The 26,745-nt window shown below is 40.4% G+C and overlaps 1 protein-coding gene across 2 annotated transcripts in view; it reads left to right on the forward strand.

The window, feature by feature from the left end:
• Positions 1 to 25,436, forward strand: part of PDC (phosducin) — a 65,653-nt gene extending 40,217 nt beyond the window's left edge. For both annotated transcript variants that reach the window (XM_077452648.1, XM_077452649.1), the window contains exons 3-4: positions 4,947 to 5,107; positions 11,067 to 25,436. In XM_077452648.1, coding sequence (XP_077308774.1) covers positions 4,947 to 5,107; positions 11,067 to 11,588 — 683 coding nt within the window. In that variant the 3' untranslated portion in view covers positions 11,589 to 25,436. The remainder of the gene's footprint in view (positions 1 to 4,946; positions 5,108 to 11,066) is intronic.
• Positions 25,437 to 26,745: the final 1,309 nt, after the last annotated feature.

Consider the following 26,745-nt stretch of genomic DNA (forward strand, 5'->3'; position numbering starts at 1 on the left):
GAAGATAGATGGATTCGTTGCGCTGGATCAGATCAGCCATCGCTGGACCCCGGAGAGATGATCATCCATCCATCGCTGGATAGCAAGAGTATATTAGCACCGCTGGAATCTTTTTTTTTTTTTTTTTTTTTAATAAAGGAATTTTTCAAAAGTGTGATTGTCTTATTTAACAATTTTTTACACTTTCTTTGTGAAATGTTAGGGGTACTTTTGTACCCCCTTACCATTTCAAATAGGCGGGGGTCGGGATCTGGGGTTCCCCTTGTTAAAGGGGGCTTCCAGATTCTGATAAGCCCCCCGCCCGCAGACCCCCACAGCCACCGGCCAGGGTTGTGGGGATGAGGCCCTTCTCCACATCAACATGGGGACAAGGTGCTTTGAGGGGTCACAGACCCCCCAAAGCATCCTCCCAATGTTGAGGGCATGTGGCCTGGTATGCTTCAGGAGGGAGAGGGGGGCGCTCTCTCGTTCCCCCCTCTTTTCCTGAGGCCCGCCAGGTTGCGTGCTCAGATAAAGGGTCTGGTATGGATTTTTAGGGGGACCCCCACGTCAATTTTTTTTAAATTTGACGCAGGGTTCCCCTTAATATCCATACCAGACCTGAAGGGCCTGGTAATTGAATTTCGGGGACCCCCACACTTTTTCTTTTTTTTAATCAATGACTTTCAATGAGTGTTCTCTGTATTATGGAGCTAACAATTCATAATAGCTGCGAGTGATTTTAAAGGACTTTTTTTCCTGCATAAATGACACTTTGTGCAGGGACAGTTCTAAGCACCAGAAACATGTGCCCCTTCACAGGCATACTATAGACACCCCCCAGGTATGAAATTTAAAGGAATATTACACTTTTATTGTTTCACTTTAATCATTATTAAAATCACTGCGCCCGAAAAAACGTCCGTTTTTTAAAACTTTTTTTGCATTGATACATGTTCCCTGGGGCAGGACCCAGGTCCCCAAACACTTTTTAGGACAGTAACTTGCATATTAGCCTTTAAAATGAGCACTTTAGATTTTGAACGTTGGAGTCCCATAGACTTTAATAGGGTTCTAAAGTTCACACGAAGTATGCTATATACTAGCTCCGTCGAATCTTCTTTATACATTCGACAGACACCATAAGCCTTCAAAGACAGATTCGACCGTAATTCATGTGGATTTTCGGACAAATGCAATTTTTGAACGAAAAACTAAATAAATAATAACGAATTTCAGGAGTAACTAAATAAATAAATTTTTCGGACTAAAACGAAATTCCGAAGCAAAATATTTTACTCTGCACATGTCTAATGCATAGTAACCGATCAGCTTTTAATATCAGCTTGATAAATTAGGCTTTGACAATAAAACCTAGAAGCTAATTACCGTAGTTAGTTTTCACAGCTGCATCAGGTTCTGTGTGCACCAGTTTTATGAAATCTCCCCCATTATGTCTACCACCAAACTCAATACTTTCCCATTGATCATGTTACTGCTGAGGAAGTTGCTAAACTCCATTCTGAGGCCTACCTCACCACTAAGGATGAGCCGAACACCCCCTGGTTCAGTTCACACCAGAACCTGCAAACAGACCTAAACTTCGTGGGACTTTAGAACCCTATTAAAGTCTATGGGACTCGAACATTCAAAATCAAAAGTGCTAATTTTAAAGGCTAATATTCGCTATTGTCATAAAAAGTGTTTGGGGACCTGGGTCCTGCCCCAGGGGACATGTATCAATGCAAAAAAAGTTTTAAAAACGGCCGTTTTTTCGGGTGCAGTGATTTTAATAATGCTTAAAGTGAAACAATAAAAGTGTAATATTGCTTTAAATTTCGTACCTGGGGGGTGTCTATAGTATGCCTGTGAAGGGGCGAATCTTTCCCGTGCTTAGAACTGTCCCTGCACAAAGTTAATTTCTGCAGGAAAAAAGTCATTTAAAATCACTCGCAGCTATAATGAATTGTCGGCTCCCCGTAATACAGAGAACAGTCATTGAAAATCATTGATAAAAAAAAAAGTGTGGGGTTCCCCCAAATTCAATTACCAGACCCTTCAGGTCTGGAATGGATATTAAGGGAACCCCAGGTCAAATAAAAAAAATGACGTGGGATTCCCCCCAAATATCCATACCAGACCCTTCAGGTAGCACTTTCTCCCATAGACTTGTACAGGGTATTCCGCTTTTCGAATTTGCCGCGAACACTCCAAATTGTTCGCTGTTCGGTGAACAGGCGAACAGGCAATGTTCAAGTCGAACATGAGTTTGACTCGAACTCGAAGCTCAGCCCTACTCACCACCTGCTCTCTGGATTCCATTCCCGCACAACTACTACAGCCACCCTCCAGCTCAATTCTATACTCTCTAACTCACATCTTCTCTTTCCCTCTCTACCAGCATTTAACCTACCCCTCTCAAACATTCACTAGTCACCCCCAGGGCTTTTTTTCTCAGAGAATAGGTGCAGGAACTCCCACCTTATGAGTCACCCTTTGTCTCTGCCCCCCTACCCACCTCTGAGCTCTGCCTCTTGGCTCCAGCCCCTACTCCCCTCCCAGTACCGCTCTTTTTAGGCAGTACAGAATCAAGTATAATTTTGTGCTACTAAATTGTATGGAATTTGATAGACCCCACCCAAGCAGCAACAGACCCCACAACAGCAACAATAGATCCCCAACACAATGACAGACCTCACCCCAGCAACAATAGACCCCCACATAAAAATAGATTCCCAGTGACAATAGATCCCCCAGTAGTCAGCATCAATTGACCCTCCAGCACACTTTGCTATAGAATACATTCAGTGCTGGAGGTGCCGGAACTGCTGAAAAAAAGCCCTGGTCACCCCCATACTTAAAAGTATCACCAGTTTGAACAACTTAAGACCCATTTCTCCGTTCCCATTAGCCTCCAAACTTCTTGAATGCCTTGTCTGCAATGATCTGAGCCGGTACCTTAACGGTAACAGCCTTCTTGACCCCCTACAGTCTAGCTACCACCTGCAACATTCCACTGAAACTGCCCTACTAAAACTCACTGAATTCTTAATTGGTGAACAAATGGGGACTGCTCAATACTCATACTAATAGACTTTTACACTGCTTTTGATACAGTTGATCACCCAGTCCTCCTCAAAAAGACTCCATTACCTTGATCTTCATCACTCTGCTCTTTTCTGGTTCTCCTCCTACCTATGTTATTGTACTTTCAGTGTCACCTACAACTCTATCTACCCCTCACCTCTTCCTCTTTTGGTTGGGGTCCCCCAAAGCTCTACTCTTGGGTCCCTTCTATGCTTTTTCTACTCTTTTCCCTGTAGCAGTTGCTAGCCTACCATGACTTCCAATATCATATCTATGCCAATAAAGCCCAAATCTATCTTTCTACTTCACAGCTCACCCCTTCTATAGCCTCGCTTATCACTAACGTACATATCAGTATTGATGTCACAATACGTCTTTAAGCTCAGTCTGTCAAAAACTGAGCTTTTTAGACAGGGTCAGTACTTTAGTTTAGCACAATTATATAATGTTCCATTTGTGCTATTATGAGACCCTTGTTATCTGTCAAATTTGATTTCAATAAAAATCATTGAAAGAAAAACTGAGCTTTTCATATCTTTAAATGACCCCTTTTAACCTCTGTAACATTTCCAGAATCTGCCCCTTCTTAATTAATGACACCACAAAGCAATGAATCCAATGGTTTCCACCTCAAGTATTGCAACTCCTTTCTCACCGGCGTACCTTCACACAGATTAGCCCCCTTCAGTCTATAATGAATGCTGATGCTACACTTGTCACTGTACTCGCTATTCTTTGCCCTCCACTATGCAAAAAATTTGTTAGTTTTCATTTTTGTTTCATTAGTTTTTTTTGGGGAGTCATTCATTATGATTGCAATTTGTAAATTTGAAAATTCGTAAATTCGAAAAAATAACTAACTAACTAATAATAACTAACTATTAAATTATAGGTATTGGAATTTCCTTTCAAATTTGGCTGTTAGTGAACGTAACGAATACAAATTTATCTGAAGTTACAAGTTATCCGAAATAACAAATTGCTGCATCTAAACAAATGGAACTGAACAAATTAATAATAAATAATAATAATACTTTTTTATCATTATTATTATTATTTTTATTTATTATTATTAATTTGTTATGTTCCATTCATTTAGATGCGGCATTTGTTATTTCGGATAATTCGTAACTTTGCATAAATTTGTATTCGCGATGTTCACTAACAGCCAAATTTGAAAGAAAATTCCAATACCTATAATTTAATAGTTAGTATTAATTAAGTTATTATTAGTTAGTTATTGTCTTAGATTTTCGAATTTTCGGGTTTTTCGGATTTTCGAATTTCTAATTTATTAATTTATGAATTTACAAATTCTCTAATTTAAGAATATTCTGAAAAATTCATTAAACAGATTTCTGCAGTGCCGAATTGCAAAAAGTGCTCTAGTCAGGAAGGGAGTAAAATCTTCTGGGGCTGAAATGGCTAATCTAACTTCTAACATATTCCTTGTAGCACACACTATGCAAATTAATCATTAAAGTATACAAACCTAATGATTTCAAATGAAGGATATGATAAAATAAATATCTCAACTTTTTTCTTTAGATTCAAGCTGGGACTCTAACTGTCTCTCACCCAATTCTCTGTTTGGTCCTTTATTATAAGGTAAAGCCTCACTGACTAAAAGGAAGGCTTACAGATGGGGGCAGTAACCTTACTCCATTGCTTCATCAAAGTACACCTTGCTGTGGTCCCAGTGGGTAATTATCAGGCCTGAACATTATCTTAATGGGGGGGGGGTGCTATAAATTCATAGGCTGGACTTCTGCAGTAGGGAGATGGCGAGTGAGCATGGATTAGTTGGTGGGCTATCTGCTGAGAAGTTTCATCTTTAAATATAAAGTGTTTTTCAAGGATATTCTTTATTGTTCACATAGGGCCTAAAGGTGTCATACATGATTGGAGGAAGTTCAAACTTGTCAGCGAGGACCAAGAAGCAATACCTGTAAATAAAAAAGAAATCCTTCGACAAATGTCTTCTCCATACAAATCACCAAGCAAAGAAGAGAAGGACACAAGAGAAAAATTCACTCGTAAGGTAACAGACATTGTATAAGTTAAAGTATATCTAAATCCAAAAACAAAAAAAAAGTAGTATATGGCAAAATGGCAGCTTACTAGTCCTTAGATGAGTTGGCTGTATTCGTTTTCATTTTTTCAGGCTCTTTTATTTATTTTTACCAGGCAATCCTAGGAATATTTAACTTCCTGTCGTATGTGGATATGCTCACTCACTTGACTGTATCTTTTGAGATAGTCATGGTTGTCCCTCAGTCTGAACTTCAAACATGTCTATCTCTTTTCATGTCCATTACAGTTTGCAAAGAAGAGATTATATTTTGTGTACTTTCAGTTCAACTCACAGAAAGTGACAATAAAACAGAAGTGCAAGCAAAATCAACAGGTATTTTCTGTAATTGCAGAAAATGTTTGTAGCCTGAAAAAAGAATGCAACCACCACATCTATTTTTATCTATTGTATTTTTTAAAATGTAACTGCCTACTACCAAAATGTAATTTGAAGTAAAACACATAGCCAAATATTATTCTACACATTTTTTTTATTGTTCATTAAAAAAAGAAAACAAATAAAATTAGACATGCTATCTGCCAATAGAACTTAACCAAAAAGTGCATTCTATGCATCTAGAAATATAGAAAATATACCAAATCAAATCCCCTTTCAACCAAAAAAATAAGGTCAAAGCAATAACTCCAAGGCCAATAATAAATAACATGTTATCGCCTCCAATTCCGCAACATGGCTGGTTGACGAACGGCCGTTCAGAAATTAACTGAAAAGTGCAAAATGAAAAGCGCGAATCAACACTCACCAAACTTCTACTAACACAAAATTAGCAGAAGGGGCCCAAAGGGTGGCGCTAAAGAGCTCAAAAACAATGTAATACGTCACAACGTTCATATTTGTTGGCTAACAATTGTGTGGCCGTGTGTATGCAAGACAAGTTTGGGCCAATGCACTTCGGACAAAAATCCACGGGTTTGTTGGCCAACAATCCAATCGTGTGTTCAAGGCTTTAGAATCACACTTTCTGTGGATTGTTTTTCCTTCTTCTGGATCCACTATAGACTAAAGGCTCGTAAACATGATCGGATTGTTGGCCAACATAACTGTGGAGTTTTGTCAGAAGGGCATTGGCCCAAACTTATCTTGCATACACAGGGCCAACAATTACGAACGTAGGGATGTACTACCTTGTTTTTCAGCTCTTTAGTGCCATCCTTTGGGCTCCTTCTGCTAATTTCATGTTAGTAGAAGTTTGGTGAGTGTTGATTTGCGCTTTTCATTTCGCACTTTTAATTTCTCGCTTTTTATTTCAAGCTTTTCAGTTCACGCTTTTCAGTTAATAATATTATGCTTGATATCACTAGAAAAAAAAGCCTTTGAAAATTTGTTTGCAATTACTCCATCAGTATCACCAGCAAACCAGCTTAATTATTATCCCATTCAAGAAGAAAAGAATTGTGTGCTGCATTTCGAGATCTCATAATTTGCCACGTCACGAATGTTAATTCTCCATTACGAACGCTAGTTTTTAAGACCGCTTCTGGCTTTTCCTTGCCTCCAAGCATGCATGTTTGTACTTTGGACTTTTATGCGATGGACTTGTGTACACACGCTCGGAAAATTCGACAACACACGTTTGTCCAATGAAAATTTGAAAACCCGCTAGCCATCATTTGTTGGCAGAAAGTCCGACAACAATTGTCTGATGGAGCATACACACAGTCGGATTTTCCGCCAACAGCCTGTCATCACACATTTCCCATCGGAAAATCCAATCGTGTGTAGGTGGCTTTAGGATTTGGAAGATACAAGATGGAATTTTCGGCAAATGTTTTCAATGGACATGAGTTTTTTTCAATCTATGTAACTAGTATATGGCACTGCTGCTTTCATCAAAACAATAGCTTTGCATCATAACAAACTTCCCTTAAAAAAACAACTTCAATTTTCCCCATACCCTCTTCTGCGTCCACCCCTCTTTAACCACTTGCCGACCAGCCAGTAGTAATTTTATTGCTGGCAGGCGGCTCCCCTGGGCATCCTCTGATATACCAGAACTTACAGTTTTACAGATGCGCATGCAGTATTCCTTTCCACTCATGCTGTTGGGCACAGTACAAGTTCATCAGCAGGCTCACAACCAATGATTTTGGCTGTGAACCTGTTGATTGCTGTGGCTAAACACAACACCGACCTGTGTGTGTTAGTAAATAGAGTTGGGCGAACAGCTCAAGCCGAGCAAAAATTTGACCAGAACATCACCTATTCACCCGAATTTGCGTGGCACTTGGCAGAATGTTCACTCGCCGAGCTCCCCACAATGCACTGCTCACTTCAAAGTGCATTCTAGGGCCCTAATTGGATGAAGCAATGCAATGCAAGGCTTTGCCAATTATGGCACAGAGCACTGTCATAGCCCTGATTGAACAAAGTGATGATGACTTTGAACACTGAGCCGTGATTGAACAAAGTCCCACCCCACACTATAAAAGGTTCCTTTTCACAGGAAGCTTTTGCAGTTTGTTTTTGGAGTGGCAATAGATAGAGCAGGGCTCAGTTTGCTACTACCAAGTTAGTGTGTTCACTTTTTGTGACTGAGTGAAGAGTGTTAGTGTAGTGTTAGTGTAGTGTGAGTATAGTGTGTCAGTATAGTGTGACTATAGTTTAAGCATAATGTAGTTTGTGCTACTACTAAGTTAGTGTGTTCACTTTTGGTGATTGCGTGAAGAGTGTTAGTGTAGTGTTAGTATAGTGTGAGTATAGTGTGTCAGTATAGTGTGACTATAGTTTAAGCATAATGTAGTTTGTGAGTATAGTGTAAGTATAATGTACTGTGTCAGTATAATGTGAGTGTAGTGTGTTAGTGTAGTGCAGTCTTTAACCCAGCATTATATAACATTTAGTGCTATATACAGTGCAGTATAAAAAAAATTACATTATTTTTGGTTTCTGCATTTTTTGTCTTTTTTTTTTTTATTTCCTGTCCTCCTTTTTTTCAATTGTCAACAAGTTTTTTGGACTGTCATGCTGGTTTTCCTTTTTTTATTGTTTTTATAGTTTTTACATTTCTGTCAGTGTCAGTCCTCAATTTATGCACCAAACACCACTTTTTATTCAATAAAGTGCATCCAATCACACATTTCCCAGTTTCTATTTAATTTTGGTAATAAGCCCCACTCCAGCATGTCTGGGAGCCCAACAAGGAGAGGTAGACATTTCCATGCCACTTTGGGGGGACAAGGAGTGCCTGTGTCCACAGGCAAAGGTGGACGTGGTCTGTCCGTAAGGCTGGGCATGTATGTCTCTGTTTAGTGATGTTGACCTGCTATCAAGCCACAGCATGCAGAGGAGGTGGTAGACTGGCTTACTAAACCATCTTCATCTTCCTCATCTTCTATGACCCAAGCTGACACTAGTGCAAAGTTCACCGCAGCTGCCAGAGGAGATTATTCTGCCTCCTTGTCCACAGCTACTCCTGCCATAACCCCAGCATCATGCATGGAGGAGTCAGCGTGGAGGAGTCAGCTGAATTATTTGAACACAGCGTCAGCCACTTGCTTCTTGAGGATGCACAAACATTACTTGATTACTTAAACACTGATAAACAACAATTTGGTTGTCATGTTCCTCCAGCAGCAGCATATTGCCAAATAAGTTCCAGTAATGATGAAGATGGAAGGGATGTTGAGGTTGCCAGAAAGAGCAGAAGAGGGGGAGAAACAACCCCAATGTAGCAGGATGTCCTCCAGAGACAGCCATCATGGAAGAGTAGAGAACAGACACCCTATTCCATCAGATTGTGGAGCTGTTATCTCCTGGCCTACTTCCCACAGCTCAGCTGTGTGGGCTTTTTTAGCACATGTGCAGCTGATTACACTGTTGAAATTTGCAATCTCTGCCCCAAGCAGATCAAGCATAGCAGAAACACTAGCCATTTGATAAAGGATGCATGCACTGTACTGTCACTATTTGAGGAGGTGACAGACTCTGTTGACCGGCTGACATTTGTCAAAATGAATCAGTCCTGAATTAGCAGCAGCTATCAAGCCCCTGATGCCAATGTCACTGATTAAGTGTTAATTCTTCTCAAATTTCTGCGAGAATGTGTAGGTTGCTAAGCTTTGTGGGTGTTGATTTTATCTTGAAGCAATGTTTTGGTATAGGTTCCATAGGCACATTTAATACCCAAGGACCATTTTGTTCACATCTGTTTGACAGGTGCATCAATTTTTTTTTTTTTTTTTACAGCAAGGCCAATTATTGCTTTTTATCAAGAGTATCTTTATAGGGTTACGGTGTGAAGGCACCCCCAACACCCAAAGCCCAATTTTTCTGCACCTATTACTTCTATCCAAACTTTTCGAAAGAGCCACCAGACTTTATCTAAAAAAAAATGTTAGGCCTAAGTGTACTATAATTTGGCTTCTTCGCATAAGGCTTGCTCACTCTGGTGCAAAACTTTGTTATTTCCATCCAAAATCTGCCAAAGAGACACCAGAATTTATCAAAAAAATCTCTCATCTTGTTCTGAGTGCACTAAATTGGGGCATCATCATACAGACTGGCTCCCCAAGCCAATGTTTACAAAATAAAGAGAGCTTGTAGTGAAAATCAATTTAAATGGCTTTTTTGTTTCTTTATAAATGTCAGTTTTGCTGCAGCAGGTTCTATACACGTTACAGATGCACCACTTTACAGGCAGGTTAAGGGGACCCCCAGGCACTATATTTAAAGGAATTTTTCATTTTCATTGTTTCACTTTAAAAAATGAGCTTCTTTTAAAAAAAAAAAAATTGCATTGGTACATGTCCCCTAGGACAGTACATTTGGGGACATTTGATTTTTAACATCAGGGCCCCATAGACTTCAATAGGGCTCGCATTCTGAACTTTAGCAATGTTCAAAAGTTCTGGTGCAAACCAAACCAGGGGTGTTCGGCCCATCTCTATTATTAAACACAAACCACATCTGGCAGTTTTTTTGCTGTAATTTCACTTACCATTCAGAGTTGAAATCAGGGAGAAAGCCAGCCAGTCTGTAAGTAAGTAAATGCAGCACACAAACACTTGTAAGGCATGCAGCTAACAATTGATTGCCCTCCTGATCACCCCCGTTACCCAGCCAGTGCCATTAATACAGTGACAGTGCACAGTAGTATCACTGATCACTGTATTAGTGCCACTAGTGATGTCAGCTAGCATCAGAGTCAGTTAGCATCCCTCCCAGTCAGTGTAAGTTAGTACCAGTCCATGATTGCCCACCACACTAATGTAGTCACACTATAAGCCACTGATCACCGCCATTACTAGTATAGTGTCTATCCAGGTCTGTATCCTAGTCACAGTCGGAACTATACTAGTGTCCCCAATAGTATAGTGTCCCCAAAAATGCATTGTTAGCAGTTAGCAATAAAAAACCCAGTGGTGATCAAATACCACCAAAAGAAATCTCTATTTATGTAAAAAAAAAAAAAAAAAAAAAAAAAAAAAAAAAAAAAAAAATATATATATATATATATATATATATATATATATATATATATATATATATATATATATGTACAGTGTTGCATGACCGTGTAATAGCCATTTTAAATAGCACAGTGCTGAATAGCAAAATGGTCCTGTCATGAAGGGAGTTAAACCTTCCAGAGGTCAAGTGGTTACACTATACTATTGGGGACACTAGTAAAGTTTCGACTGTGACTAGGATACAGACCTGGATAGACACTATACTAGTAATGGCGGTGATCAGTGGCTTATAGTGTGACTACATTAGTGTGGTGGGCAATCAGGGACAGGTCAAGTGGTTAAGCACCCCATTGCCCCCTCTTATGTAAACAAAAAAAAATCTGTATGTATACAACATGGGAGGTCATTGTATTTTTTTTTTATAACACTGTGGTAGGGCTTTACAACAATTGATTCATTTTAGAATGACATTCTCTGTGTTATATCTTCTTCTCCAGATGAGTATGCAAGAATATGAATTAATGCATGACAAAGAAGATGAAAACTGTTTACAGAAATACCGCAAGCAATGTATGCAGGACATGCACCAGAGGCTGAGCTTTGGTCCCAAATATGGGTACTTATATGATCTTAAAAGTGGGGATGAATTTTTAGAAGCAATAGAAAAGGAACGTAAGAGTACTACAGTTATAGTTCATATTTTCTCTGATGAGATCAAGGCCTGTGAATCACTGAATAACTGTTTAACCTGTATTGCTTTGGAGTATCCAACAGTGAAGTTCTGTAAAATAAAGTCAGCTGATACAGGAGCTGGAGAAAGGTTTTCTAAAGATGTCCTCCCTACCATATTAGTCTACAAGGCAGGTGAACTTATCAGTAACTTCATCAATGTTACTGAAAATCTCAGTGAGGAGTTTTTTGCTGTGGATGTGGAGGCCTTTTTTAATGAGTATGGCCTCTTGCCCGAGAAAGAAATCCAAGGCCTTGTATGTGATGATGGAGAAGGTGACATTGAATAACTGAAAATTTTGCAAATATGTACAATAAAAAAAGTATGTTTTTCCCCTCACATTAAATGGGAATACAATAGGATATTTTTGGAGTCTTCTGAAGCATGTTTATGGTTATGTTAACCTAATAAACATGCTATTATTATGGATTTAGAATGTAATGAATGTAAGGTTTTTAGAATTATATATCCTGTAGAATAGATTTACCAATAAAACATTAAAACATTAAATATATTTAGCAAAGGATATCTTTTACTAAATTTGCATTTTAATAATGTGCTTTGCCATTCCTCCAGTTATTACACTGCTGAATGACTTGTAAATGGATGCTTTTTGGGACCCATAAGCAGTTAGTACAGAGTGAACATGTCCTATTGCCTTGACTCCCAATGCCCACATATGTTGTCAACTGCTTCCATTACAGGACTCTATGAGTTCTGCTTAGCACTGGCCAAGGTGAATGTAAATGAGAGAAAACAGCATTAAAATATGAACTGTTGATTCTTGGTCACAGTATTGTCAACTTGCTTCATGACCTGAAATGAATAATATATGTAAGACTGCATTCTGATTTGTGGCTTCATGCAGGTACCTTTTTCTCACAAGCAGTACCCGTATGTGAAAATTCACATAGTGTACTGAACCTTCAGGTTCAATCAACAAAATACATTCTAGGTGAATACAAACGAAAGCTTGTTTAACCACTTGCTTACTGGGCACTTAAACACCCTTCCTGCCCAGACCAATTTTCAGCTTTTGGTGCTCTCACACTTTAAATGACAATTACTCAGTCATGCAACACTGTACCCAAATGAATTTTGTGTCCTTTTTTTCCCACAAATAGAGCTTTCTTTTGGTGGTATTTGATCACCTCTGGGGTTTTTATTTTTTGTGCTATAAATGAAAAAATACAGAAAATTTGGAAAAAAAACGCATATTTCTTTGTTTCTGTGATAAAATTTTGCAAATTATAATTTTTTTTCCAGAAATTTTGGCCACAATTTATACTGCTACATATCTTTGGTAAAAATAACCCAAATTAGTGGATATTATTTGGTCTTTGTGAAAGTTAGAGAGTCTACAAGCTGTGGTGCGAATCATGAAAAATGAATCACACCTGATGTACTGGTGGCCTATCTCATTTCTTGCGACCAGAACAAGTCAGGAAAGTACAAATACCCCCCAAATGACCCCTTTTTTGAAAGTAGACATTCCAAGGTATTTACTAAGATGCATGGTGAGGTTTTTGATGTTGTCATCTTTTTCCCACAATTCTTTGCAAAATGAAGATTTTTTTTCTTTTCTCACAAAATTTTCAATGTAATAGGTTATTTCTCTCACATGGCATGTGTATACCACAAATGACACCCCAAAATACATTCTGCTACTCCTTCTGAGTATTACGATACCAAGTGTGTGAGACTTTTACACAGCCTGGCCACATACAGAGGCCCAATATTGAAATAGCACCATCAGGCGTTCTAGGAGCATAAATTACACATTTCATTTCTCAACCACCTATTACACTTTTGAAGGCCCTGGAGCACCAGGACAATGGAAATGCCCACAAAGTGACCCCATTTTGGAAAGCTAACACCCCAACGTATAATCTATGAGGCATAATGAGTCGTTTGAACTGTTCATTTTTTTCCAGAAGTTTTGGGAAAATGTGGAAAAAAAATGAAAACGCATTTTTTTTTACGCAAAGTTGTCCATTTATAAGATATTTCCAACACATAGCATGTACATAGCAAAAATTACACCCCAAAATATGTTCTGCTACTCCTCCTGAGTATGGCAATACCAAATGTGTGAGACTTTTACACAGCCTGGCCACATACAGAGGCCCAATATTGAAATAGCACCATCAGGCGTTCTAGGAGCATAAATTACACATCTCATTTCTCAACCACCTATTACATTTTTGAAGGCCCTGGAGCACCAGGACAATTGAAATGCCCACAAAGTGACCCCATTTTGGAAAGCTAACACCCCAATGTATAATCTATGAGGCATATTAAGTCTTTTGAATGGTTTATTTTTTTCCAGAAGTTTCGGGAATATGTGGAAAAAAATTAAAACACATTTTTTTTTACGCAAAGTTGTCCATTTATAAGATATTTCCAACACATAGCATGTACATAGCAAAAATGACATCCCAAAATACGTTCTGCTACTCCTCCTGTGTATGGCAATACCAAATGTGTGAGACTTTTACACAGCTTGTCCACATACAGAGGCCCAACATGCAAGGAACACCATCAGGTGTTCCAGGGACACATAGCATGCTCATACCAAGAATTACACCCCAAAATACATTCTGCTGAGAAAAGAGTAAAAAAACGATTACCTGTGGTTTTAGCAGCGCAGTTGTCCACAGGATGATAGCACTGGTCCAGGCAGCAGGCAGGGACTTGGTCAGCAAAAGTGAACACAATTTTCCAGGCAACAGACAGGTATACTGTCCATAGTCAATATAGGCAGCAGGCAGGGATACTGTTCATATACATTCCAAGGTCAGTGCAGGCAGAGATCGTCAGCATTGCCAAAATATTGGTCCTGGTAGTAGGCAGGAACATGGTCCATCCATGTGGTGTGGTTAGTTCATGCGACAGGCAGAGGCATGATGGTATAGGTCCTACAGGCAGAAGTAGGGCCTTGTTCAGGACAGAATGGGAATAGGGGTAGAGGCTTCTCCCACCCAAATCTCTTTGAAGCCTCCGAGTCTCCAGACCCTAATCTAGGAATGAGAAAACAAAGGAAATTGTCTTCTTCATCCAAAAAAACTATTCTGGAGCCCCTCACATATGTGAGACCCCTGTTATGAATCCCACTATTCCACTGAGAGGGTACAAGATCAGTCCAAGAGGCAGGCAAAAGGCATGGTCAAACATTCCAGGGTCAGTTCCAGATCAGGCAGAGGTATGTACAGAATCAGTAGGCAGAAGCGTGGTCGAATAACAGTCCAGGGTCAGTTCCAGATCAGGCAGAGACATAAACAGAATCAGTAGGCAGAAGCGTGGTCGAATAACAAGCCAGGGTCAGTTACAGAGCAAGCAGAGGCATAAGGGGTGTGAAGGTAAATGGCAGGAAGTGAGGGTTATGGTTACCATACTTCACTAATAATTCACTGAAGTATGGTAACGGCAGAAACAGTCACCTATGCAGAGGCCTGGTTGGGAAGGGCATTGGGCACAATGATAAGTGGTGTCTCTTCTCAATCCTCGTTTGCTGCACACCCGACATTTTTTCTGATGTCTTCGGCCTGTTGGTCTGGGAGGGATTTTATCAGGAAAGTGGCGTTCAGAGAGTCTGCTAATTACATTGGATCAAATGTTTTGTGGTGGGCCGTTGGGGTATAGAAGGGCAGTGACGATTTCCTCCTGGTAGCCAAGGAAGGGTATGGGTCTTTCTGTGGATTTACGATAGATTACATATGTTTTGTATATGGCCAAATTAAAGAAATAAATTGAAATTTTTTTATACCACTTGTATGTTCTTCTCGTGGCAAGGTAGGGTTCGAGCATCTGGTCGTTCAAGTCGACATCCCCATGAACATGTTGTACTCATGGATACAAGTGGGTTTTTGTATTGGGCCATCCCTCCTGGTGATCTCAACAAAAGTGTTGTTGTGGATCGAAGAAAGCATGTACACATCCCTTCTGTCCCTCCACTTCACAGCCAAAATTTCCTCGTTCCGTAAACTCGCCGCTTCGCCTTTTCTTAACCTTTTGTTGACGAGGCTTTGAGGAAAGCCCTTCCGGTTCGTTCTTACGGTGCCACATGCTGGAGTTTGCTTTCTATGGAGGTTGCGGAACAGGGGTAAACTTGTATAAAAATTATCCACGTAAAGATGGTAGCCTTTCTCCAGGAGTGGGTTTATGAGTTCCCAAACAACTTTCCCACTCGATCCGATGTATTCGGGGCAATTAGGGGGATGTAGCTGGGTGTCCTTCCCTTCGTATACCATGAAGGAATATGTATACCCTGTGGCTCGATCACACAATTTATACATCTTCACCCCATAGCGGGCCCTTTTGGAGGGAATAAATTGCTTTAGGCCCAGCCTGCCAGAAAATTTGATCAGGGACTCATCCACACATATGTGTTGGTCTGGGGTAAACAACTGGGGGAAGATCTCAGAAAAATAATTTATTAGCGGCCAAATTTTTTAAAGTTTATCAAAATTTCATTCCGGGGAAGGCACTGGGTATTGTCGTTAAAGTGTAGGAATCTCATTATCATGAGATATCTGGTCCGGGGCATTATTGAGGAAAAGATGGGCATGTGATAGATGGGGTGGGATGACCAATATGCACGTATTTCATTTTTATTGTTTAGTCCCATACAAAATGTGAGGCCCAAAAAAAATTTAAACTCCTCCACTGTTAGGGCTCTCCACTCGTAGGGACGGGCATAAGAGGACGTTGGGTTGCTTTCAATAAATTGTTGGGCATATAGGTTGGACTGGACCACAATGGATTCAAGCATGTCCTCTGTAAAAATTAAGTGGAAAAAGTCCATCAGGGAAAAATTGTGTGTGTCCACCTGGACTCCTGGGTTTGCAGTGAAAGGGGGAACGTTAGCTTCTCCTGAGTTAGGAGGAAGCCACAAGGGGTTCTGGAGGGAATAGGGAAGGCTGGCATGGGACCTAACCCTTTGGGGCCGAGTTGACACACTGGTACTTGGCCTTTGCCGAGGTACTGTGGTGCCAGTGGATGGCACTGGGTTGCCGGTGGATGGCTTTGCAGTGCTGGTGGATGGTACCGCCTGACGCTGATCTGGCAGATGGCACTGACAGGTGACGCTGATCTGGCAGATGACACTGACAGGTGACGCTGATGTGGCAGGTGACACTGACAGCACTGATCACAGGTGACACTGACGTGGCAGGTGGCACTGACGACACGTGGCACTGACAACACGTGGCACTGACAACACGTGGCACTGACAAATGGCACTGGAGGCAGATGGCACTGGAGGCAGATGGGGCTGACAGATGGGGCTGACAGATGGCGCTGACAGATGGCGCTGACAGATGGGGCTGGCAGATGACGCTGACAGATGACGCTGACAGATGGCACTGACAGATGGGGCTGACAGATGTCGCTCACAGATGTTGCTGGCAGATGTCGCTGGCAGATGTCGCTGGCAGATGGCGCTGGCACTGGCAGATGGCACTGGCACTGGCAGATGGCGCTGGCTATTTGCTCTGGCTAATTGCTCTGGCAAATGGGGCTGGCAGATGGCACTGCGGCTGGCAGGTGGCACTGGCAGGTGGCACTGGCACTGGCGGCACTGGCAGATGGCACTGGGGCTGACGGCACTGGGGCTGACGGCACTGGGGCTGACAGATGGCACTGGCAGGTGGCACTGGCGCTGGCACTGGCGGCACTGGCACTGGTGGCACTGGCACTGGTGGCACTGGCACTGGCACTACTGGCAGATGGCACTGGGGCTGACAGATTTTATTCACAGTAAAACATTTCACTCACAGATCCTCTCTCTCCTCACACACTGTCTCTGTGTGAGGAGGGAGAGACACGGCAATGGGAGATGATCTCATATGTTTACATTTGAGATCATCTCCCATTGGCAGCTGCGATCGCCCTGTGAACGGCCTCTTTGATTGGCCGTACACGGCGATCTGTGTTTGCCTGTCTCCGGGAGACACGGCGAGCACAAAACTTCCACGATGCGCGCCCGCGGCGGCGCGCATTGCGGAAGTAAACACAAGGACGTCCAGGGACGGCCATCCGGACGAAAGCGCCCGCTCTACGGCCATCATTTGGCTATAGGGCGGGTGGGAGGTGGTTAAGAGCAGAGTGTACAGCAAGTGGTATACACTATAAGAAAATCGAGCAAACAATCGGCCGGTTTTCCCTGATGTTTCAAAGCAAGTCGGAACCGAGGAAAGATATAATAAAAACGAGAATTCTCCTACCACAAAGGCTTCTTTTTATTTGCTGTTTTTGATCATGCACAGTCTTTCATATCTGAAAATCATACAAAACGGTACATATTAAAGGAAAATGTTTGTTCTGTTCAAATACAAGAAATATTTTGGAGTTTGTCCTGATTTTCTCATAGTGTGTGTGGGGCATAACACAAATCATTTGCAGAGCTTCCAGCAAGCCTTTGAAGCCTTAAAGGCTAAGCTCACATAGAATGCTACCAGTCCCTGCACCCCCTCCCCTCGGTACCCCCTACTCCAGTGACAGCGGTTTGGGGTACCTCCCCATCACAATTTAAACACAGTTAATCTGTGAATGAATGAACTACAAGTCCTGTCTTCCATCGCAGCAGAAAGCTTGTAGTTCTCACTGAACTGCAAGGGTGCTGATAAGTGCTCTTGTAGTTCATTGACACTTCCTACAGCTTAGCGATGCAGGAACCAGTCTGATTCCAGCGCTGGTTCCCGCATCACATCTCCTGCAGGCACTTCACACTGCCCTCTGCGAACTGCTGCGGGTGTCAATACAATGTTAATGACACCCCCTAGAAAAGTTCAAAGATCGCAGTGCGAACTGTGGATTCAGACAGGAATCGGATGGCATGGGAACACCGATGCCATCAAATTCCAGTGCGGGGGAAAAAAAGTCCCTGCACCTTTTTTGTGCTAATCCAATGCGAGTTCAGCCATACAACGATATGGCTGAACTCTTTTTGCACAGACACCGCATACAATCGGCAAAATTGAACTTTTTGGCCTAGATACAAAATGTTTTGTTTGGCAGAAAACTAAATCTGCACATCACCCTGCAATACACCATCCCCACCATGAAATATGGTGGTGGCAGCATTATGTTTTGGGGATGCTTTTCTTCAGCAGGGATAGGGAAGCTGGTCAGAGTTGATGGGAAGATGGATGGAGCCAAATACAGGGAAATCTTAGAAAAAAACCTCTTAGAGTCTGCAAAAGACTTGAGACTGGGGCAGAGGTTCACCTTCCAGCAGGATAATTACCTTAACCACTTAAGCCCAGGACCAATTTGCAGCCAAAAGACCAAGCCCCTTTTTTGCGATTCGGCACTGCGTCAGTTTAACTGACATTTGCGCGGTCGTGCGACGTGGCTCCCAAACAAAATTGGCGTCCTTTTTTTCCCACAAATAGAGCTTTCTTTTGATGGTATTTGATCACCTCTGCGGTTTTTAATTGTTGCGCTATAAACGAAAATAGAGGGCCAATTTTGAAAAAAATGCAATATTTTTTTACTATAATAAATATCCCCAAAAAATATATAAAAAAAATGTTTTCCTCAGTTTAGGCTGATACGTATTCTTCTACATATTTTTGGTAAAAAAAAAATCGCAATTAGCGATTATTGACTGCTTTGCGCAAAAGTTATAGTGTTTACAAAATAGGGGATAGTTTTAGTAATGGCGGCAATCAGCGATGTTTTATTGTCACTGCGACATTATGGCAGACACATCGGACATTTTTGACACATTTTTGGGACCATCATCATTTATACAGCAATCAGTGCAATTTAAATGCACTGATTCCTGTGTAAATGACACTGGCAGTGAATGAGTTAACCACTAGGGGGTGAGGAAAGGTTATGTATGACGTTATGTTTTTTTTATTGTAGGAGGGCGTGGCCTGGCATGTGACATCACTGATCGTCTTTCCCTATATCAGGGAACAGACGATCGGTGACAGCCACAGTAGGAAGCACGGGGAGAGGTTTGTTTACACAGACCTCTCCTCGTTCTTCAGCTCTGTGACCCGATCGCGGGACACCAGCGGCGATCAGGTCCGCTGGTCCTGCAGCCACGGTCACGGAGCTCAGGACCGGGTCAGGAGCCCGCCGCTGGCGGCGCGCTCCCGACCCACGGCTGGGCACTTAAAGAGCAACCTACATGTACGTGCTTGTGCCCAGCCATGCCATTCTGCCGACGTATATGTGTAGGAGGCGGTCCTTAAGTGGTTAAACATACACCCAGAGCTACAATGGAATGGTTTAGATCAAAGCATATTCATGCATCAGAATGGCCCAGACCTGAATCCAATTGAGAATCTGTAGCAAGACTTGACACTTGCTGTTCACGAGTCTCCATCCAATCTGGCATAGCTGGAGCTATTTTGCAAAGAAGAAAGGGCAAAAATTTCACTCTCTAGATGTGCAAAGCTGGTAGAGACATAAACAAAAAGACTTGCAGCTGTAATTGCAGCGAAAGGTGGTTCTATAAAGTATAAGGGGTGCTAAATACAAATGCACGAGGCACTTTTCAGGTATTTATTTGTATAAATGTAGAAACCCATTTATCCTTCCACTTCACAATTATGTGCCACTTTGTGTTGGTCTATCATGTAAAATTCCAATAAAATACTTTTACATTTTTAATTGTAACATGACAAAATGTGGAAAATGTCAAGGGGTATGAATACTTTTTCAAGGCACTCTATCTAGCTGATTTCAGCTGAAAGTTAATTTGGGTTTTAATGTTTGTTTTTTTTAACCTCCCTGCCGGTATGATTATTTTAGATTTTAGGTTTTTGAAAGCAGTACCATTATTTTGCATGGAAATTTGGCATTTTATATTGTAGTCCTGTAATTCTTAGGAATAACTCACTTAAATCTGTCCAAACCAAAGTCTAGTAGACATCACGGGTATGATAAAGTTTGAAAAATGAAATCATAAATTATAATATAATAAATAACTATAAATAATTATACCAAATAATAATATAACAATAATAAAAATTATTCAATAATGTAATCAAATCAAAAACCACTGAAATTTACTCAGTTGCAGAATTGTCACTGTCATTACTTTTCAGTATTTGATGACGGATCTCCCCACAAATCACTATCACTCAATTCTGTGAGTGATTCAAATTTGTTATCGCTGTTTTCTAGCTGGTCTAAAATCATTTTTGATGTAAAGGGGCAGTTTTGGTTGCTATGGACAATCTCCAGTTTCCAGGCATAAAGAACAGTTTCTATATTATAAAACTACATGCAGGGCACTGGGCAGAACACTAGGGACAAAGGGGATGTGAAATAATTACATACAGCAATGTAATCTGTAAGATTACATTATACTGTATGTATACTGTGTGTTTTTGAATTTGGCACCGTTCTCCGTCCCTGTGCATCGCAACGCTCGCAGGGAACGGAGAACGGCACCGTGATAGATCGAGCGGAGCACGGCTCGCTCGTACAGTGGGGGAACATCGCTGGATCCAGGGGACAAAGTAAGTAAACCTCTCCCTGCATTCAGCGATGCGGTCCCGAGTCTGGCTCAGGGTAACCGCTTTTGGTACAAAATCTCCACCCCGAGCCAGATTCGGGAATACCGCCGGGGGGTTAAGTATGATGTACACACTATTTGACAGGATCACCTTTGTATAATACTACAAATAGCTCCTGCTTTCCCCAACCATGTTTAAAGGACCTGGGGGAGATTTACTAACCAGAATCTGGTGAAGCGGTGCATGATAGCCAATCGGCCTCTAACTTCATATTATTCAATTAGGCTTTGACAATAAAACATGGAAGCTGATTGGTTTTTATACGGAGTTGCACCGGATTTTGAACTATCCAACTTTAGTAAATAACCCCCATGTTTTTTTTTATTTGACTATTAAAATAAAAAGGTTCCACAAGAGAGACCACCTGCGCTAAATGCAATTTCTTACCTGCCATGCAGATGGACATACAGTTATTTATCATGAAGCAGTGAAATTAAAACATACTGTGAACCTTTATTCACCCTGCTCTGTTATTTCAGGCATACCCAATACCTACACCCATTTGTTCATGCTCAGCTCCCAGGTCTAAATATATAGCTTGATGCAAATCCTTTCCACCACTGATGCAATTAGTTCAGCTACTCGTCATAAGTGGATCACAAGTGGATGAGATCAGTTCAAGCAGGATTTTGTTCTAACTGGGCAGGACTTTGCAGTTTGAAATCTTTAGATTATTTCATCAGCTAACCCATGTGTTTCCAGCCAATTCAGCATGTAACTGTACCTTACAAACATAGATGTATTAATGATATATACATATAATATGGGGTAAAGAGTTTGTGTAACCCTTTTCAACACTTTCAACACTTAAGGACTTGTTTTAAAGATGGCTATGTATCTGTGGAAAAGTCTATGGACAGCAGCTGCAATTATTTGGTCTCAAATAACGGAATTGATATACAGTATTTAGGTGCAAAAAAGTACAGAAATTAATATGATGAAAAGCAAAGGAGTAATTTGCTTTGCACATTAGCACACCAGTACATAGACAATGCAATAAGTCAGAGGAAACAAAATAAAAAAAATCTATAGTAAGCACTCAAGACTATATTATAGGGGAGATCCACAATCAGAAAAGGTGGACTGATCACCCCTAATTACTGATGTGCTTTTTGTTTGTTGAATGTATAGTGATGCCTTTTGGGGGCAAAAACAGAGTCTCTTTAAAATGGCTGTATCAGCTATGATGGGTTTTGAATCACTTTGTTGCTTCAGGAACATTTCTTCCATACAATTAGTTTTAAAGTGATTCTAAACCTCTAAAATGAAAAGTGAATAAAGTATATCACGCTATAGTGTGTATGTGCCTGAATCCAGAGCACCTAATGTAAATTCTGTCTGCTCTGGCTTCCCTCTGCTATCTGCATGAGTCAGTTCTGACAGGTCATTCCCACACCACATCCCTCCCCCCCAACTCCAGCAAACAGCAGGTGAATAACAACCTAATGCAGCCTTTCTCAACCTTTTCAACACAGAGGAACCCTTGAAATAATTTTCCGGTCTCGGGGAACCCCTGCTAAAAATTAGAAATCTACAACTCATAATACAATAGTGTGATGGTCAGTTAGAAGACTGGTGGTCATTGGAAAGAATGACCTCCTTACAGATAGCTAAAAAGATCAATGGTGTCAGTGGGAACTTATCTGAGAGGCAGAAATTGCCCAATGCTGAAGGAACCCCTAGCAGCTTTTGGAGGAACCCTAGGGTTCCATTGAACCCTGGTTGAGAATCACTGACCTAATGTTTCCCTTTGAGGCTGTCCTTTCCCTCTACTCAGATTACACTCAGCTCCATGCTGTATGCAGCGCACTGTGAAATGTTATGTCCCCTCCCCTGCCTTCTGGAGGTGAGAAAATAGCCTTTTATCTGTGTAATTTAGATGGCTGCAGATAAAAGATAGGTAAAATTTATGTAGGAAAATTGTAATCAGCTTCTGGCTGCCAGTGGCTGGGACAGAGATATTAAGCTTTGTGTCTGCACAGCCCCAGCTTCTCAGGTTCCATGCAGGGAGCTCACATAGGGAAGAGGAGAGTGGCTTACGTGACATCACCCGAGAACAGGGAACCTGGGTGTAAACACCCTCTATTTATGTAGAAGGATTTGTTAGATCCCTGTGTATCACCTAAGGCTAGTCACTTCACCAAATGGAACAAAAAACACTGGACTTTATAGGCACCAAAATACACATTATTGAAAGTTAATATCTTTATCTCCACTCTCCTCCACCCTATATCCCTACCAATCTTCTCCTCATTCCCTCTTTACCCTGTTCTCTTTCCTAAATATCCTACCTACCTTTTCTAGTAGGTAGTTGACATGCTACCTTTATTTTTTCTATAGATAAACTCATCCCCAGGTCAAGCTTACAGCTTTGTTAAATTTGAAGTATATGTTTACTAATTATATGGTTTCTTTACAGTTAACAATTGTAGTGTACAAGTCAGTTTATTGAGTCTCTGGGATTTCATCCCTAGTCGGCTTAGCCCCAAGGGTACAACTTTCTTCTGACTCACTGACGCTGGCTATTCCAATGTTTTTACACATGTTTAATTCATGGACATTTGCTTGTCTACAATTTACTGCACACGTTTATATACACTCTTGTTCACCCCAAGAAAACTTCACACAGCTCAGGTCGGGGTGAGTTGTCCTCCCTTTACGACACAGCATGTCCCCAAATAGGGTGCCTTGGGGAGCTAGACAATTACCCACCTTCTGCATAACTCTTGGAATAGAATACATTGTTCCCACATGTTTACTACTACAGTTTTGCCAATTATACACATTCACGTGAGCCTGTTTCTGATGATCTATTGTATGGATAACACTGTTTATGTTCTGTAATGTCGCTACTGAAATTTTAATAAAAACATTGAAAAAGATAAAAGTTAATATCTTTATTACAAAAAATAAGAATGTAGACAAACGTTTTTAAAAACTTAGCAACAAAGATATTACTTAGTGAATATAGATCACGCCACCAGTTACTGCAAAATAATATTGTTTCCTGAATGGGTAGGAGACCATATTGATTCTAACAAATATCAGAAGAATTATCACTACACCAGGTATGGGGTGGATGTCTCCATTATATGGTAACCTGTTGCAATGCCTCTACTAATATAGACAATAAGGATTCCTTATGGCTGCACCACTAAGGGTCTAATTACCCTACAGAAACGTTTATTTTACAGTGGTCATCTTTTTACCCTCTGCTTGTTATATGAAGAGGTTTAATAATTGCCAATGACCTAATTTAATTTAACACTTTTATGACCTTGGAAATTATATTAAGCTCCTGAAGAAGCGCTAGTGCGTGCAACATGTAAAGCTCATCCATAGTATGCCCTAACCAGCCTACACCAAGACTGATGGACTTCTGATATTCGTCAGTCGTCAATATATTTTTAACAATTTTTGTCTATATTCTTATTTTTTGTAATAAAGATATTAACTTTAAAAAAACTGTATTTTGGTACATATAAAGTACAGTGTTTTTTGCTCTATTTTGCATTCCAATGTATTAGGATGTGGCACATCTTTACTAATCTTGCATCCGCTGTACCATCCTGTGGTGATGTGATTATTGATTTTCTAATAGTCACTTCACCAAATATATGCAATAGTTTAGAATCACTTTAATACTGTGGACACTGCAATAGCCTAAAATGCTTTCAAAACGTCTATGAACAATACAGTTATCCATAACCAAGACATATTTGCTTGCCTTTTGTCACTGAGGTTTCCCCCTGGGGGTTTGAGTGCTCATGATAATGACTTTTAATAAATTGTCCCCATTTCAAAGCTGCTGTACCCGTTATGAGCATTGGGGTTGATTTACCAAAAGCAAATAGATTGTTCATTTTGCAAGGAAAGTTACACTTTTGCAAGATCATTTTCTGCAGAGCTTAATGAATGAGGTGAAATGCTGCTGACTTTCATCATCCAATAATGTGCAAGCAAAAACACAGATTTGTTTAAATTTCCTTTGGACGTAATTGGATGTTCTTTGTGATACTTCACCACATTCAATAAACTCTGGGTCAGATTCCCTGGCAAAGTGCAAATTCCCTTTCAACATAAACCACCTATTTTCCTTTAGTAAATGGAACCTATTGAATTCAAACAGCATATGTTTCCCTTCCCACAATACTTAGGACTGACTGAACAGCAGCGCCTACCCGAGGCTTGTCACACAGTTATTCTGATTTTGACAAATATTCTGTTTTTAAACATTCATTTTCATCTTTACATGCTTGATTTATAATTTCTTTTAAATTTCTGTTACAATTAATTCATATCATAAAGTTACAGTGCTAAAGGACTCATTCACAATAATGTCTGAAAATAGCGTTGAAGATTTTTGGAGAGCTGACTGGCCTATTTTCAAAGTGCTAACGAGACCTGTCAACTGCACAGCATATTAAAAATGTCAAAATATTATGGATTTTCAAATGAGCTTTTATTCAATGCCCTTCCTCATGAACAAAACACTTTTAATATTCCCTGGGAGTCCTCGTTTAGACTGAAAAATCAATGGAATGTATGACAAATGTACAGGCTGTGCATAGGTTAATAAACACTATTGTAAAATGCTGTTTCTCCTGTTTTCTCTTGTTTGTTTAGAATATTTTCATACAGAACACACATTTATTTGTTTAAAGATAAACATCAGGTACAAAAACTTTCATCAAAATATATTTTGCAATAGCCAAAAAGTATATAAACTTACTTTGTGAGCATCAAATATCTTGAAAGCCCATGTATTGCACTGCAAACATCATTGTGACATCACTGTGCTGCAAAATAGCCTATAAAGAGCTGTGGGAGGGACCTAGAAGGCCCCACCCACTACAGGCTGCTTGCAGAAATCTACAGGAAGGGGGCGGCAACAAGACCAGAGCATCAGTGACCGTTTTTTTATTACAGGAGACTCCTGCACAGAAGCAATGTTTTACACTGGATTACTACACAGAACAAACACACAAAAGAAGACTGAGATTCAAGGATGAATGTACATGCCTCCTTTATATAGATATCATTTACTTTTTCCCAATTTCAGTTTTTAAACATAATAAATACAACAAGACATATCTCTGCTTATTATAAATAAAAAAAAAGAAATAAACCCCTTTAAATCTGAACTCCACACATAATGCATAGCAGAGATATACACAGAAATGTATTACCTTGTGTCCTGGAAACCCTGTTTGTTTAATTCAATCTTTTAGTTCTGCAGGTTACAAACATCTCTGTGACCTTATTTCGAAGACTAATCTCAATGCCTGCAGATTGCATGTAATAAGTCAGATTGACAGTATGCTGTCTAAGGCCAGGTCACACTAGTGAGATTTCAGATGCGACTTGTGTCACACAGAATTGCATGGACAGTTGAATTCACATTCGTTTTCAATGGTGTCAGTTAGCATAAATTAGAATAAGCACAGAGTGATTTGGCAAAAGGTTCCTGTACTACTTTGGTTCGATTTCAGTGTGATTTTAACCCCATAGAATATACAAACCTTATCAAAGTCACACTGAAAGTTGAATTAAAATCACATTGCAACAGTTTGAACCTAACCTCATCCTGTTTATTATCATCAACAAAATTGACAATCTGTTTATAGAACGTCTTCCCCATAGCACTTGCACTTAAAGCTAATGTCGGAGCCTGCAGCTAATAGCTCCCTATTGTAGACCCTAGTCCTGCACAGTGCAGAAAAAAATTCTTGTGAGATTTGGGTTCATCAGACAGGATACAAACAAATGGTAACTGCCCTGACCTATAACTGGCCTTTGCAGCAAGGAGCTCATGGATGCATGTAAGAAAAAAAACAAGAGAAAATTCCCAGCTCACTTACAAACCAGCCTGCAACAAACTGAAATGTCCTGTAGATTGTGTTCTGC

This window comes from Lithobates pipiens, unplaced genomic scaffold, assembly GCF_037356315.1.
Source record: "Lithobates pipiens isolate NorthernLeopardFrog02 unplaced genomic scaffold, aLitPip1_a1.2 Scaffold_23, whole genome shotgun sequence".
NCBI classification, from domain to species: Eukaryota; Metazoa; Chordata; class Amphibia; order Anura; family Ranidae; genus Lithobates; species Lithobates pipiens.